Here is a 15,898-nt window from a genome sequence, read left to right as displayed (position 1 = left end):
TCAATCCTATTCTTTTAACTCTCGGAGAAATCAATACATGAACATCAAACATCAATCAGCTGCAATCCCTCAAAAACACAATTAAACACAACTTGCTCAGGCCCTGGGTTGTGTTACCTGCACGGGGCTTGGAGCAGGGTGGCTTCCAGCATGTTGGCTTTGCTGCTGGCCAGTTGGGGTGGCAGAAGGCTGAGGATGCGGAGGATGCGGGTGCAGGGTAGCATTAGGGTGGGCATACTGCTGAGCAAGTGAGCCAGTGGAAACTAGGATGAAAAAGAGGAATATTTAACACCAGGTTCAGGATGTGCACCTCTATCAAGTCACCATCTGCATTTGAAGATTTCACTACAACTCACTCTGTAAATATATTCCCTCCCCCTTCTAAAAAAAATATGGATTTATCTTGCAAATAGCTGATGATCTTACCTTGCTTTTGTGTAGTTTGGTTTGGCAGGAAAGTCTATAAACAACCATAATTAGACAGTTCATCTTCCCTAATTTGACAATGTAACAGATACATAGAGAAAAGCAGTATTTTATCTTTTGTTTTGTCAAACAGACCAGTTTCAAAGATCAAATTTATAATTTTCACACAATTTAGGATTTCCTGAGATATACTTTTCAAAGGTGTTACGAGCCATTTTTATTTCCACCATCCAAAAAAAATTCTTTGGCCTTATACCTGGCTAACCTCACCATGCTACTCTTCTGGAAATTGCTCACAGAACAGTCAGAGGGAAGCACAAACTCTGCCCGTGCGCTCCAGAGTCAATAAACACATCACAGCTGACAAAACTGAGGCTGCTCGAGCATCAAATTTTTGCTGAAGCCACTTTCTTGTGCTAAAATAACCCATTTTGCCTCTGCCCTCGAGGCCAATCTGTTCTGGATCACCACCATCCTGTGAGTTCCCCAACACTGCCACGGAATTCTTCATTCCTTGAATCAGAAGCAAATAAGGTAAAAAATTCCCAAAAAGGAAGAAACTGAACAACAGAAAACTTTTACCCCAGTGAAGCCACATCTGTTGCTACAGCCGTGCCAGTCTCCAACAACAAACACACCAAGTTCCTTTTTGGATCCTGCTCTGTCTTGCTTCAAATGGGCCACAATAAATCCTTTTTTTTTTTTTAACTTTTGAGGGAATCTTAGCAAGTATGAAAAACCATAATGACAACATGTCTTCCTTTCAACACAAAGCATGCACGCAAAAGCAGGACCCTAAAAATGAGGATGTTTCCCCTATTTCTTTTAGGTCTTGTGCAACAACCAGGCCATGTCTGCACCTACTTCTGTGTGTGACAACATGTGTTAATCCCTCTGATGTCACAGCCTGAAAGAGCAAGGAGAGTTTTGCTGACCAAGTGCTAAAAAAGCAAACAGCCAAAGAAAACCATCAGCCTGCTCCTCAGTATTTCCTTCAACTGCTCCTTATTTGTTTTGGTGCCTTTTGGTGGTTCTGAAGTTAATTACTGACGAGTATCTACCAGATTATATATATATTTTTTAATGGGGTTGGTATTATATAAGAACTTGATGGCCACAGCAGTTTTCCTCCAGTCTGGTTTGCTCTAAACCTTACAAATCCAAGTTCTGACACATTTCAACTCACCAGAATACAGAGAGCAAGGATATTTTTGCCTAATTGAGTTTTTTTTCTGCCCTGTGTAGGTTCCTCCTTTAGAAAATAACTGCCTGCCACATTTAACTTAATCCCTGGCAAGCTCTATTAAATCTTCACTGAGCAAATGGCCTCACAGTGATGAGCAGTTTCAGGCTATTAATGCAGATGAAACAAATTCCTGCAGCCTGGAGTTGATCCTAATGTTCTTATCCACATCTGCAAGCACAGTTGTACAATCTGAGACCTCCTGATTGAGAGGGGTTTCAAAAACACCTCAATATTTTCTAAGCATGCTGTCAAAACCAGCAGGATCTTCTGCCACAGCATTTTGTTATGCTTTAAATCCAAGTATTTTTGATTTCTTTTTTTTTGTATCACTACTAAAATGTATTTTGCAGCAGCATCCCTGCCACGCTCCTACTCGACTTTCAGACATCTCTGACAACACCAAAATTATCAATGGCAATGCAACACTGATTATTTTTACAGTACCAAGTTTATGGCTTTCTACAGGAGGAAAATTTCTCAACCTCATTATTATAAACACTCTGAAGAAGGCCAGAAATTATTATCTTTGTCACAGTAATAGAAATAAACGGAAGGAGGGATTATTTGCTTGCCAAAGGGCACATTAGACCAGCAATCCTCCCAGTACCTCAGCCACAGAGCTGGAAAGCCTCACCACAAATTAACTCCACCTCCATTCAAGATGGAATGTATATGAAATTTAATTCCAAGTTGTAAGATACTCAAGGTTTCCCACATCACTTGTTAAGAGCCCTCAAAATAATGTGGGACTCCATTAAACCATTTGTGCAATTTATCTTTTGGTTCTTTATGGCCAAGAGAATAATAAACTCAGTTGTTCTGAAGCAGATATTTCTACAATAAAACTTTACAATAAGGAATTTCTCTCTTAAGACACCAGTTAAACCAAGGAACAGCACCCTAAAGAACAGATATAAACCAAGAGGAGGATCAGGTTTTTGTCATAGTGGCAGCTCTTCCAAAACCACCTAATATTTTATCCATAGCTTTGGATTTGAAACACTGGACTTTTTTATACTGAAGAATATTTCTTTCTCTAGTTTCTCCTCTCCTTCATTTTATCTTTAGCAGATCACCCTAATGACCAAATTTGTAGAGCTTAAAACCACTTCAGATGCTGCTGCAAAATATGTTTTAAGAGTAATATTAAAAATGCCTTTCAAAAAATGTTATCTGGGCACTTCTCTAAATCCTGGCCAGTTCCTGCACACAAACCAAGAATGACTCAGCAGGTCTGAAATGCATTCCCAGCTCAAAACCAGAGTTCAGACTCCAACTCCAGCAGTGTAAATGCTTTTTCATGTTTAGTTTGTGCAAGTAATTCCTGCCAAGCCAATGAAATCTCTGAGACCAGCAGGGCTGTCAAAGGAGTCTTGTAAAAGCCATGAAAAATTCACCTGCTCAGCCAGAACTAAAACACTTTCCCTGGGAGTTTTTTAAAGGAATTTTTGCCTGGTCATCAAAACAGCTCACTACACAAATTATCAGCAAATAAGACAAGACAGGAGGTTAAAAAAAAAAAAAAAAAAAAAAAAAAGACCCATTATCCAACATTTTTCCCCCAATTGTCAGTAATTTTGATATTTTCCAATGGCCACCTGTTACCTGAGAACGTGCCAGGAAAGCTCTGGGAATGGACACACCTCAGCTCATTCCAGCACTAATACACTGGGTTTCTCAGCCTTTCTGCCCTAAATTCCTCTGCCTGGGCTGACCTCCTTCACTTCTGCATCTTTCTAATCAAATTGGTTCTAATGTGAGATATTTCACTGCACTGACCTGGCAGGGATGGGAGCGACTCAGTCACGGAATGGGAGAAAAACATCACAGGGATTGAATTACTGAATTCAACTCTACAGAACTGCACCCCCTTTCTGAGAGCAAACAAGAAGTAGTCAGCCACAGAACCCACAGAAGGAGCTGAAATCAGAAGAGGTCAGAGCAGCAGAAATCAAGCAGAACTCAGCTACAAGGGAATATGTGAAACCACATTGTGTAATTTTGTAATTTTGTCTTTTCCCTGGAATTTCAATGGTGCCAATGGTGGTCAGCGTTGGTCATGGTCCAAAGATGCATTGAAGAGCCTATTTTCAAAAACTGACCAGTGAACAAACTTCAAAATTATTGCCAGAGCCAGTAAGATGGTGAGGATAACTACATTTAAAAGACCTGAATGGTAGGAAGCAAAGAAATAGCAAATGTTTCTTTCATCATACAAACATTTCAAGAAGTCATTTTACACAGGTAGAGTGGACTTGACTTCAAAGATAATCCAAGAAAGGAACGAGGTTATTGAAGTGATTTCAGTGCACCAAACCAAGAGGCATGAACACAGCACAGGTCAGCATCCTACAGCTCCCACTCAGGCAGAACCAGTGTGGCACAAGAAATCTGCTCCAGAGGAGATTTTTGGAGAACAAGTGGTTTTTCTCACATCCCTCTCGCATGAGCTAATGCAAAAAAAAAAAAAAAAAAAAAAAAAACACCAAAAAAACAAACAGGAGAGTGCCTGGCATGAGCTGCACAGACTTACAGACAGACACAGCAACAAGTGCCACGGCAGGACAGGAGCAAGAACAAAAACAGCCTGAAACTGCAACTCCTCCTTTCCCCTGTCCTGGGTGAGAGTTCATCCTGCAAGCACCCCCTCAAACCTCAGCTTCCTCAAAGCAGCTGCTGAACACCAGCAGGCAAGGCAGGATTTTGCACTTCTCTGCCTTTCCTGTAAGTGTGGATGAGCTGGAGCAGCTCACTGTTGTGTCCAGAGAGCACCAGCTCCTCTCCCAGTGCCTCCAGCGATGCTGCTCACCAGCACAGCCCCACCTGAGCTAGGGAGTGAACTGGGAAAGTTCCAGGAGCCCTCATCTCATCCCTGGCATACAATCATGACCACAAGTTGTTCCCAGCACTCCTTCAGTGGCAGCTCTACAGAAAACTTCCTGCAGCTCGAGTTATTTCCTCCTAGGGGCTCAAAACTTGAGCCACAGCTTTTTAAAGGGATGAGGCCCAAGCTGCTTCTCCTTTTAGGAAGCTGGTAACTCATCAGGTATAAAAATCCTGTTTGGCTCATGAAAGGGAGAAACCAGCCCTCACAGGTTTAAGTAGAGGCAACAGAATCACAGAGTGGTTTGGGTGGGAAGGGACCTTCAGGATCATCTTGTTCCACCCCTTGCCATGGGCAGGGACATCTTTCACTATCCCAGGTTGCTCCAAGCCCCATCCAACCTGGCCTTGGACATTTCCAGGATGGAGCAGCCACAGCTTCTCTGGGCATCCTGTGCCAGGGCCTCACCACCCTCACGGGGAAGGATTTCTTAGAGCCCACTTCTGGCTGCAGATGAAAAGACTGGGTAGTGAAATCAGAGATTATTTCATATTCAAAATAAATTTTTGAAGAATTGACAACTTAGCTTACTGTGATCATATAAATTTGTCACAAAGCTACATTCCCTGCTCACTGAGGAACCTTCCTGCATTTTCCACATCCTGGTTTGGTGCAAGGAAACTTGTTCCCTCAACACGTCCCATTCCTTTAACATGTGGTTCTTTAGAAAGTGCTTTTCTGTACAATCAAAATTAGTACAAAAAACCCAACTCACTGGCAAAGTAGAAAGAAGGGCCTGTCTCCTTGCTGTATGGTATTTTGGGACATGCTGAATTTGGGAAATAGAAAGGTAAATTAGCCTCTTGCCAAGTGCATACTTCCCATCTTCTGGAAAGGTCAGTGTTAGTTTTAATTTTTTTAATTATTTTTTGAAGACTCTAGAACCATACAGATATTTTTATTCACTTAGTTGCTATTAGAGCTAGATATTTTGTTTTACAAATGAGTGGAGTAGGTCTCGAGTAAGCCTTCCTTCTTAACTCTGACACTGAGGTCTGCAGTTCTTAATTAACACAAAATAAAAGCTTTATGTCAATTCATGGTCTATTACTGTCCACTGTAACAAGAAGGTTAAAATGCAATTACACTAGAGCAGAAACTGGCCCTTGCTTTTTCAGCTATAGCACTGCCATTCTGAACAGTTCCAAGACAACTTTGGTGACTGGTTCACTCTTAGTCCCTGGAGAATCCTCTGAAGTTTATATTATATCCACCATTGTACTATCAGGGGAATAGAATTTACTCTACTGCTGAGACAGAAACCAGATAAAGTTAGAGACAACACCAGACCAGTAAAACATATGCAGAAGGGGAAAAGGGAAGGGAGAACGGGGACAGGAATGAGAGCACAAAAAACAGGAAATGCATCTGTGTAAAACCAAAGTCTGGTTTTACACAAGTTCTTAAAACACAAAAGTTCAGTTTTTCAGAGGACTCCAATTATCTGGAAACAATTCAGCCACACAGAAAAAACACAAGTTCAATGTCACAGGAATGGACAGATCCACCCTCTACTTGGTAACCAAATTTTCTACCAGCAGCAGAAGCCTGGTCTGGGCTTTGTGTGACACAGGAGCCAAACTGGGACCGTGGCCAGCAAACTCCAGCAGCCCAAGGACAGGGACTGGGAGGCCACCCCGAGCCAGCAGCTGCCAGACAGACACAGAACCTCCTGAACCCAAGGTGCAGCTGAGCAGGGGCAGGATGACACCTCCAGGTCGGCTGTGTGGCAGGTAAAGGTGTCACATTTCAAACTCTCCAGGACACGCATGGCTCCGCAGCTGAAGTGTCACAGACGTTGTTATCGTCTGGCTGGGAAGAAAGTTGTTTGGACTCTGTCCTTCCCCATTTTGAGGGGAAAACCCCAATGATCTGAACACTCCTCTGTCCTGTCTTTAGCTGGGGTTACTGGGACCATGCAGCTCTGTTCTCTCTCTTGGCAATAGCAGGGTTGTGACACTGTGAACTGGCAAGGAAATCCCAGTAGTGCAGGAATATCCCATTAAACAGCATTAGACAAAAGTACTTTTCTTTAAAATGGAAGGGTGCTTATCACCCAGTGTAGGTCACTGTATGTAATTTGGATTCAGCTATCTCTTCACAAGACAGGAAGGAAAATAACCCCAAAATTCTGGCAGTGAGGGTGGTTCCCTTAAAATCGACAGGAATTGCTTTTGGCTGCCAGGCTGTTACTATTTGCCACAGACTTTCAACTCGTCCCAAACCATTAGTGAAGGTGGAGTTTCAGATCTTACCAGAAAACATTTCACACCTTAGGAATACTTGATAAGCAGTTTCCCCCCAACCCCCAGGTCTCAGCACAGTAGTTCTTGCAGACATCTTCTCTCTACCACATATGCAGGAGAAAAACTGAGTGAATTTTGCAGGAGTAACTCAAAGCAAGCACCAGTACCTTGAAGAGTAAAAGGGCAGCGTGGCCCACTGAATCCTGGTATTAGTGCTAAAAATAAGTAATAATATATATTTTAAAAATCAGATAGCCATTTTTAAGAGTCAAAAGGGAAATTGTTTAAGCAAAATCAAAAGCAGCAGCGGTGGTTGTTTCTCAGGAAGTTGTTATTCTGTACTTTCAAATTATTTTTTAAGAGAGGACCAGAATCAAAGTGCACAGGTATATTTAGTTCAAATGTGGGTAAACTTAAGATTCCAAAAAGACAGCACATAAGTTATGGATATTTTCTTATAGTCACTCAGTCAGATGTGAACAATTCCAACATGATGTTCTTTAGCTCCATAAGCAGCTCAGACTGGTCACCTCTGCCATTCCTGCCTTTTCCCACACATGGATAAATGGAAGCTGAAGTGGACACGTTACAGCTGGACACACTTTGAGGAAGCACAGTCTGTCTGGGCCAGGTCTTCAGGCACTCAGCACATGCAAGACTTGCAAAAATGTGAATTGAGAGGCTGCTGCAGAACATCAGGAGTCATTCCATGTGTCACTGTCACCTTGGAAGGTGAAGGGTACATTTGAGACAGTTCCATGCTCACTAAACACGTCTGCACAGGGGCAAGAACACACCCTTAAAAAAGGTCTGTCACATGGAGTTCATGATCCTCTTGGGTTCAATGGTTTCAGTAACAAAAATTTCAAGCATTCCATCATTTACTGGAAGGTGGGAGAATATTTAGAAGAGTCACCAAGTAGCTACTTGAAAGAACACAGGAGGACAGGCCATTTCTGTTAAATTAGGTGCTCTTGGGAAAGTAATATTTAATTACATGGCAGGAAATACCAAAGAATTCTCAAGTTTGACCCAACTTAGTTGTTTGCACTGGCAGGTAGTCACATATCTACAACAGACAAGCTGCAAAACCAACACAAAATGAGATCTAACAGTTGTAAGTTAGAATATCAGTGAAAAAAACCTATACAGACATCTGATCAAAGCCAAGCAAGGCAACGGGCATGTACTTCAACACTGCAGAACCCACTGATTACAGAAGATAAGGATGGTGCACAATGGGAAATTGCTAGAAAGTCACATGCAACCATTCTGAATCAAACCTCAGATTATCTCATGTTTGGTTTTATTTTAATTAGAATTTGAGAGGAGGGTTTTCACCAATAAAGGTCTGAAAGCCTTTGATCATTTGCTTTATCGGAATTCTATTTAATCTAATGAAAAAGCAAACAGAAGATCTGTTTACATGGACACCTCAAGCACAAGAGTTGAAAAGATCAAAGTAATACAATTAGCAAGGACCTGTGAGAGAAAGATTAATCTCTACAAGTAACTTCCATTTCAGCTTCAGCACAAATGAGCTCAAATGTTCTTCCTCTGAGCGTCAAAATAAGTTATTTTTGTTTCTTAACTCTGTTACCGCACCACTGCAGAAATCTGACAAGATGTTTTCAGAGGGGCAAGACACCTCTTAAAATCAGAATTAATTTTCCACTAAACTCCAGATTCTCTGTAAGTTTTCGTGACATGTCATGCACTTCCATTAAGCAGTAGTGTAAAACTAAGCACCCAAAAACATACAAAGATGTCTAAAGGTACAGAAAATCTTTTATTAGAATCTAAGTCAATAATATACGTGACCCAATAAAACTTTTCCTCAGATGCTATAACAAGTATTGAAATGCCATGTTTTCAAGAGACCATCTGCTGTTTTGACATTTTATGACAATTTCCAAGCCTTAAACAACCTTGACTCTACCTCTTTCAATAGCATGTTGTGCAGTGAGCTCTTTTTCCTCCAAATTTGGCCTTGATTTATACATTTATAATGCTTTAGAAAGTTCTTGCACATTTTACTTTTGTCACAAGGTAACCCACATTTTCAGCACTTCACTGTAAGTGAAAAATGCCCATCTGATAATGCTAGAGACTAATTGTCCAAGTGAGAGCAATACATGAGCTGTTGCATTTACTTATTCTTGACTTACCAAATGAGAAAGGTAAGCAACACATGGTTTATTTTGCTTAAACAGCAGTGTTCATACTGTTAATAATGCCAGTAGTATCATAAAGACAGCATTTCACTAGTTGCCAGAACTAAAGTCAAGTTTGAAACTGAGGTCATAACCTTGCAATAAAACAAGTACTAATTATAATCAAGGAACAAACAAGGGATGATGTATCAAGAGCATCAAGAGAACTTGAACAAACTTCTTTCAGCAGATATTCTTTAGCAGCTCCCAGGTTGAAATCTCATCTTGGTCACTGGCATCCTACCGAAATCAGCACACTTGAGTTTTCATTTGAACCAGCTGGCTCAGTTTTCAATGCTCTGCTCATCCTCATCATCATCATCATCTTATGAAATATAAACCACAACTACTGAGATACCCACGTTTGAAGGCTGAGATTAAATACATCCCCTGCACAAGGTAAGGACTTAAAAAGTTACATATAACACAAAACGTTTCCTACCATACATAGCATGTGTCTGTTCATGCGCACCGTACTGTGTTGCAGAGGAAGATACTAAACCCGGCTGTGCGTGTGCTGGTGGGGCCATCATCCTAGCGTTGCCCTGTATTACAGGGCTATAAACATGAGGATGCTGCAGGCAGAACAAAGGAGAAAAAAAAAAAACACACAGTTAATTAGGTTAACAATTAACTCCAAAGAAATTTTTGTCATCTAAACAGTCGGGATTGAAACGGCAGCAGCTCGGCCTTGCTCAAGCACAGAGCGAGTTGAGGATTTCACACTGTTGTGATTGTCCCAGCTGTTTCCAAAATTTAAGGGCTAGAAACTGACAGCAGACATGGGCAATTTTACCACTCTAATAATGCACTAAGCTTATACATTTATCCAATTACACATGTAGATTTAACAGCCTTTTAAGTAAGAGCAGTCCACCAATAAGTTATTTTTAGAACACTTAACCAGGAGATGTGCTGGCCATGACCTAAAGAAATTCTTCAAAGAGCTAAAAAACCATATCAATAATAAATGCCAACTTCTAAACTGACCTTAAAATTCGTTAGGACATTAAAATTCATTAGGACCTTAAAATTTGTTACAGGCTTTGAAGCACATTCCAAGATCACCACGTGTGCTCCAGAACACAGAAACTCTTCAGGGTGACTCAGGACAGGACACAAGGGGGTTATTTAGCTCTGAACCACTTCATTATTTGTGCTTGGATTGATCAGGAGCATGGAAAGGACTCTTACCTGAGATTGGTAGTGTGGCACATGCTGCACAAGAGGCTGATTAGGAAACTGTTGGGGGCTATATGCAACATATTGTGTAGAGTAAGCAGGTGGAGTAGCTACAATTGGAGGGCCTGCTGCTGAGGCAGGATGCATCATGGTGCTCTGGTGGTGTTGGTCTTGCCGCTGCTGGGGCATATTTGGTACTGGAAAACAAAGATTGTCTCATGTTAGAAACACAGAGAAAAAATTTGGAGCTTCCTGAAAGGTTCTATGTTATAATAATGTTACTGGGACCACGTGGAATATCCTCACATCACACCTTTAGCCATGGGTTAGAGCTCTGTCAAAAAGGAACAGTGTGAAGAGGAGTTTCTCCAGGAAACACTTGATTTTCATCACTGCCTTTGGGCTGGATATACACAGCCACAAACCCAGCCCTGCCCTTTTTGTGAAGGAAGAAAGGTGGAGAGAGAGAAAGACTGACCAGAATCAGAAGTGGAAGAGAAAGGTTATATTAGGATACCTATATTAACCAATTAATCCTGCCCCCTTTAAAAGGCTTTTTTCACCCTCTATGGAAACAACTCTGCCACTGTTCCATCAGCTGGAAATCTGAGTCTTTATGTTAAAATGACTCAAGCTTATGGCTGAGGAGAGCACAATAATGGTCTCCACCCAGCCACAACTCGAGGTATTCACATCTTTTGAGCTCTGTGCTATCCCTCAGGTAGCAATAAGCAAATTTTAGGTCACAGACAACACTGAGGGAGACAAAACCTATAAGGAGCAGGAATAATTAAGAGGAAAGAAAGACAAAAAGAGCAGAGCAGCGTGGGATCACCTGACCTCTCCTGGGAAGGTGACCACCCAACTCACTTGGAACAAACTAATTCAGCCTATAAAGAATGGGCTTGGGAGCTCCAGGAGAGCTCCAGCTTCCTGCAGTCAGGCTGCAACTATTCACAGAGCTACCTCAAGCTCCTCTAAATTCCACTGCAGGGGCAATGCCCCAAATCTCTTAGGGAGAGGAGAAGGAAATGTTTAAAATATCTGTAAATTCACTCAATGATTTTATTTACGCTGCAGATCAACAACAGAAAGAAGTAAATACAGGAGGCAACTTGAACAGTGTAAAGGCACAGAGCTGTAACCCAGGCAGCTCCCACAGGGCTGTGCTGCACACAGATGCATATGCAGGAAATACTGGAACTTTAAAAGGAACTCAGAATTGGAGCTGCCTCACCCAGCAAGCAGCACTCAGCAATGTAATTCTGAGTAAAACAGTGTTACTAACCAGAAGATTTCAGGGGTGAGGCCACAGTGAAGTTACTGTGTTTTAACACAGAAATACATTGCAGGGTTTTGTCTCCCCAGGGTTGATAAAGGCCACTTGTTTGTTTCTAAACAGCAGGAAACAATTTCCTCCTGCAGTGACTGGAGCTGCAGTGCTGGTGCTGTCCTGCAGCACTGGCTGCCACTGCAGAAGCATTCACTGGGCACAGTTACAGCATTCCCTGGAACAGGAGCACAAGAACAAGAGCAGCACTTTCTGCCACAGGTGTCACTTAAACACGTGGCATTGTCATTGTTAGTCCAGCTGTTCAGTCACTTGGGCAGCAGGAATGAAAAAGAACAAACTGGAACCAGCTCTTTCCAGAAGGGCAGCAGAGCAAACTTTTCCTGGAGAAATAGTGACTCTGCATGTTGTTAAAAACCACCACTATTAAAGCACCAATTGGGGCACTGCTGAAAACCAGTACAGAAAACCAGCAGAGAAATTCCCTTTAAAACAAACCTGTAATATTGATGAAAAACAGGAGATTATCAGCTCACCCTAATGCTCCAAGTAACAGAGATGTTTTCCTGTTTATCAAATCACATTCCAAACCAAGCAACCCCCCATTACTCAAACCTGACATGTTTTAGCTGAATTCGTTTATCTAAAAATCCATTAGTATTTCCACTTACTTCCCTTTAATAAAAATAGCATTTAAAATATCGATTGAAACCAAATTGCCATGGATTAGAAAACACACAAACATTTGTCATTTAGCCATGCTGCATGCAGACTTGAGAACCAAACAGGCAGTATTATTCTCACCTTTACCTGCTCTATATGTCTTGGCTTGGTTCACTGGCATGGGCGTCATGGGAATAGGATACAAAGGCTGAAACAGAAGAAGTTGAAGGTATGATATTCCTTTAAAAACTCAGTGTGTGCTGGGGTGGGGGCCCCACTCAGCTTTGATGTGTTTCCCTCTGTTCTGCTCCAGGGTTTAGTGAACTCTGCCTAACCTATGAGATTTTCTTGGATCAGTGTCATTAAGTCTGCATGGACACACAACTAAGACCAGATGGTTGGCAACAACCAGCCCAGGAATGCTACTGCTGCTACTGCAGGCACTGGGCTCAACCTGACAGCCTCAGAGCAGCTTTTTGGTATAAAGCTGAGTCAGGAGAGGGTTAGGCTGAAGGATCAGGGAAAGGTTCTTCCCCCAGAGGGTGCTGGGGCACTGCCCAGGCTCCCCAGGGAATGGGCACAGCCCTGAGGCTGCCAGAGCTCCAGGAGAGGTTGGACAACGCTCTCAGGGACAGGGTGGATTGTTGGTGTCTTCTGCAGGGCCAGGAGTTGGGCTGAAGATCCTTGTGCATCCCCTCCACCTCAGGACATTCCATGATTCTACAACAATGGAACTAGATTTGGAATCCCAGTGATCCCTACAAAAACCAGAAACCAGTGGGACACAGCTGGAAACAAATAAACAGTTGCAGAGAGTGAGAGACTATGCTTGGAGAACTGGGAGAAAACCTGCACAGATCCACAATAAATGTGGGCTGCAGGCATTTACAAGTGTTTGGAATAATTTGAACATCCAGATTGAGGGAGCACTGGGAAAAGTCAGTATATACACAGCCAAAACTTAACAACAACGTGATTTACATTTACAAGAGCAACACAAGCTGTACTATTTCACTGTTTTAACTCACAGCTCCCAAGCTGCTGATCTTTAAAGTCCTTCCCAACCCAAGCCATTGTATGATTCCTAAGCCTGCTCAGCTTCCCGAGGATCTCTGTGAAGTGTTGAGGAGTTTGCAGCACTTTACCTGCACGCCTGGACTCACTGGAACCGGGTACATCATATTTGGTGCAAAACAAACAGGCTGAGTGTACACGGGGGTTGGCTGCTGATGCCCCACCATGGAGGGGCTGGGCTGAGCTTGAGGACGAGGGGAGGTTGGTGTAGTAGAAGGTTTCGGCTACAAACAGAGGTGAGCAACCAGGGTTAGTTTGAGTATCCTCCAAGGAAAAGGTTGGCTTATAAAGATCTACTCAAAGGCACTGACAAACAGCATCAAATCACTTACTTGAGCAAAAGATCGAGGGTTGAACTCTTTAGCATTAGGATTAAGTGTTGATTTTCTAACTTGCCTAAACATAAAGAACAAAAAATTAAGTTGGGCATTATTCTTTTACGGGAGTATCTGCAATTAATAATGTAAGAGACACCTCATTTCCATCTGTGAGTCAGATTTCTTAGAAGTCAAACACCTCATGGCATACAAAAAGCCACTCTCATTGAGGGACTCTTACTACAACTACCCACAAAAGTTTTCCAATTGATACCACAGCTCATGTGAGCCAGGAAAACAAAGCTTTCAGAGATGAACTAGGCATCAAGAGGACCAGAGCTCTGCACTGAGTCAGGAGATGACTTTCAAGGCAGTCCCCTGTGTAAGAGCACCTAGAGCCAGGGATGTGTCACCCAGCCATGACTTCTACACAAGGTCTGGTGTTGTAATAAAGATGTGCTTATGCCAAAAGGCATGATTACTCACTCAGAAGTATCCTTCTTCTCCTCTTTATCCTCTTTGTCTTGTTTACTTCCAGGCCCAGATGTCTGTACACCTTGGGAGGTCACCTCAGGCCCTCGCTTTTGCTCAGAGCTGTTACTCATGGAAGGAGAAATACTGGGACTGTTGGGTTTGCTACTGCCACCATTGGAGTTGGTGTTACTGCCAGCTTCTATGATAGATTCTTTAGGGGTGGATTCTGTCTTTTCTTTAACTACATCTCTTGATTTTTCACCTTCTCGGGTTTTGCTTAGCAGCTGATCCACTGCATCTGAAGAGGAACTGGACTGTAACTGAAAAAACCCAAGGGATACATTCAGTAAATTGATACAAAAATAAAACACAGTCCCACAAGCCTCCATCATCTGGAAGTGACCTTTTAAAACACTCATTTCCATTTCTACTAGGAAAGAAATCCATGGGCACTGACAGTGTTTAAGCTGGCACTGTGTAAGGAGCTGTTCAGCCACTCAAGTGACCTGTAGGTTGATTAAGGAGTGACAGGAAAGCTTCAGACAACCCTCTGGACTCATCATCCCCTGAGTGATTTAACAGCACCACTTGAAAAGCTAACCTGATTTAATAAACCCTTATAACCAGGAAATAAGTAATATGAATTCATCTTCAATTTTCCTCCACAAAACTCTTCATTTAATTTTGCAACAGCTCCTCCATATGGAGTGTGAGATAATTATTTGTGCCTAATGATCAAACAGGTTTCAAGTCCTGCTTTCAGTGCAGTCAATATTCACATTTATGTGCATTAGGCAATTGAACAAACAAGAGTCAGCATTGATTCTACAATACCTAACATGGATTCTTACAGATATTTTCATACATTAGGCAAAAGTATAAAGACCTGTTAACATAGGCAGTGTGTTCAATTCACTAAAATAATCTGGATGCACATGAGAATGATGACACCACTAACAGAGACAAACTTACCCTAAAGTCATTCTTAAATTTCTTTAAATCATCAATCTGTTTTCTATGCTCTGAAACAATTGGAGAGACACCTGCCAAATACAAGATCAACATTGTCCAAGCATTTCTAATACAAATTTTATACACATTACTAAGTTTGCAGAAAGATAATGGTTTTGCAGATAGAAAAATGAAATCCAGCACCTTATTTTGGGTTTTAATTTGGTACAATTCCATGACCTATGTGTATGAGCACACAGAAAGCCTCTGTGAAAGCAGAGCATTACATAACTGATTTATCTTTAGTTCTGATGCACCACACCAAGGCAGAAGCCCCGAGGTGCAGGGACTGCAGAACTCACTGAACACAAAGAACATGCAACAAAACCCCCAACCCAGCCTGTGCCAGCATTTCAAAACACAGCAAGTGAAGGAGAAACACTGATCAAGGTGAGCTTTATGGCTGGACTCATCCTAAAGGTCTCTCCAATGAGAGAATGAATGAATCTGGTTCTCAGTTTAACAACATGAAATGATTTTTTTTTTTCTTGAGAACTGAATGAACAAACAACTCTACAGAGACAAACAAATGTAAGGCATAATAGGAAAAGCACAGTTAGAAAAGCTCTGCTGACCACGATGCTCAGAAGTATTGTGAGCACAGCTCTAAGCAGAAACATATTTAGTCCAAAGGCAGCTAAAAAGCAGCTCTGTGAGCAGAGGAAAGGAAGAAGGGGGGGGGGAAAGAAAAAAAACCAAGTGAAATCACACCACATGAGCATCTCTACATTTGGTGTTGATGGAATGAGTCACAAACAACATTTCAAAGTGCCACTTCACAACTGCATGACCAAATTTTACTGTAGAACACCAGAATGCCTCCAAGCCTTCCTTAAATGCCAACTAGAGCAGCAGGACAGCAGGTTTAGTG

At 42.0% G+C, this 15,898-nt stretch overlaps 1 protein-coding gene across 18 annotated transcripts in view; it reads right to left on the bottom strand.

Moving 5' to 3' along the window:
• ATXN2 (ataxin 2) overlaps nt 1-15,898 on the bottom strand; it is a 48,997-nt gene that overhangs the window by 5,599 nt on the left and 27,500 nt on the right. For 11 of the 18 annotated variants that reach the window (XM_030285753.4, XM_041719409.2, XM_030285757.4 and 8 more), the window contains 9 exons: nt 14,989-15,059; nt 14,029-14,336; nt 13,558-13,621; nt 13,297-13,449; nt 12,293-12,359; nt 10,210-10,394; nt 9,458-9,590; nt 5,272-5,325; nt 118-263 (listed from right to left, as the gene is read on the bottom strand). In XM_030285753.4, the coding sequence (XP_030141613.2) occupies nt 118-263; nt 5,272-5,325; nt 9,458-9,590; nt 10,210-10,394; nt 12,293-12,359; nt 13,297-13,449; nt 13,558-13,621; nt 14,029-14,336; nt 14,989-15,059 (1,181 nt within the window). The remainder of the gene's footprint in view (nt 1-117; nt 264-5,271; nt 5,326-9,457; nt 9,591-10,209; nt 10,395-12,292; nt 12,360-13,296; nt 13,450-13,557; nt 13,622-14,028; nt 14,337-14,988; nt 15,060-15,898) is intronic. The other 7 variants (XM_030285758.4, XM_030285759.4, XM_030285766.4 and 4 more) reach the window with 4 other exon arrangements.

This window comes from Taeniopygia guttata, chromosome 15 (genome assembly GCF_048771995.1).
Source record: "Taeniopygia guttata chromosome 15, bTaeGut7.mat, whole genome shotgun sequence".
NCBI lineage: Eukaryota > Metazoa > Chordata > Aves > Passeriformes > Estrildidae > Taeniopygia > Taeniopygia guttata.
Note: the sequence above shows the minus strand (reverse complement) of the source record. Positions and strands in the feature narration are given on the sequence as shown.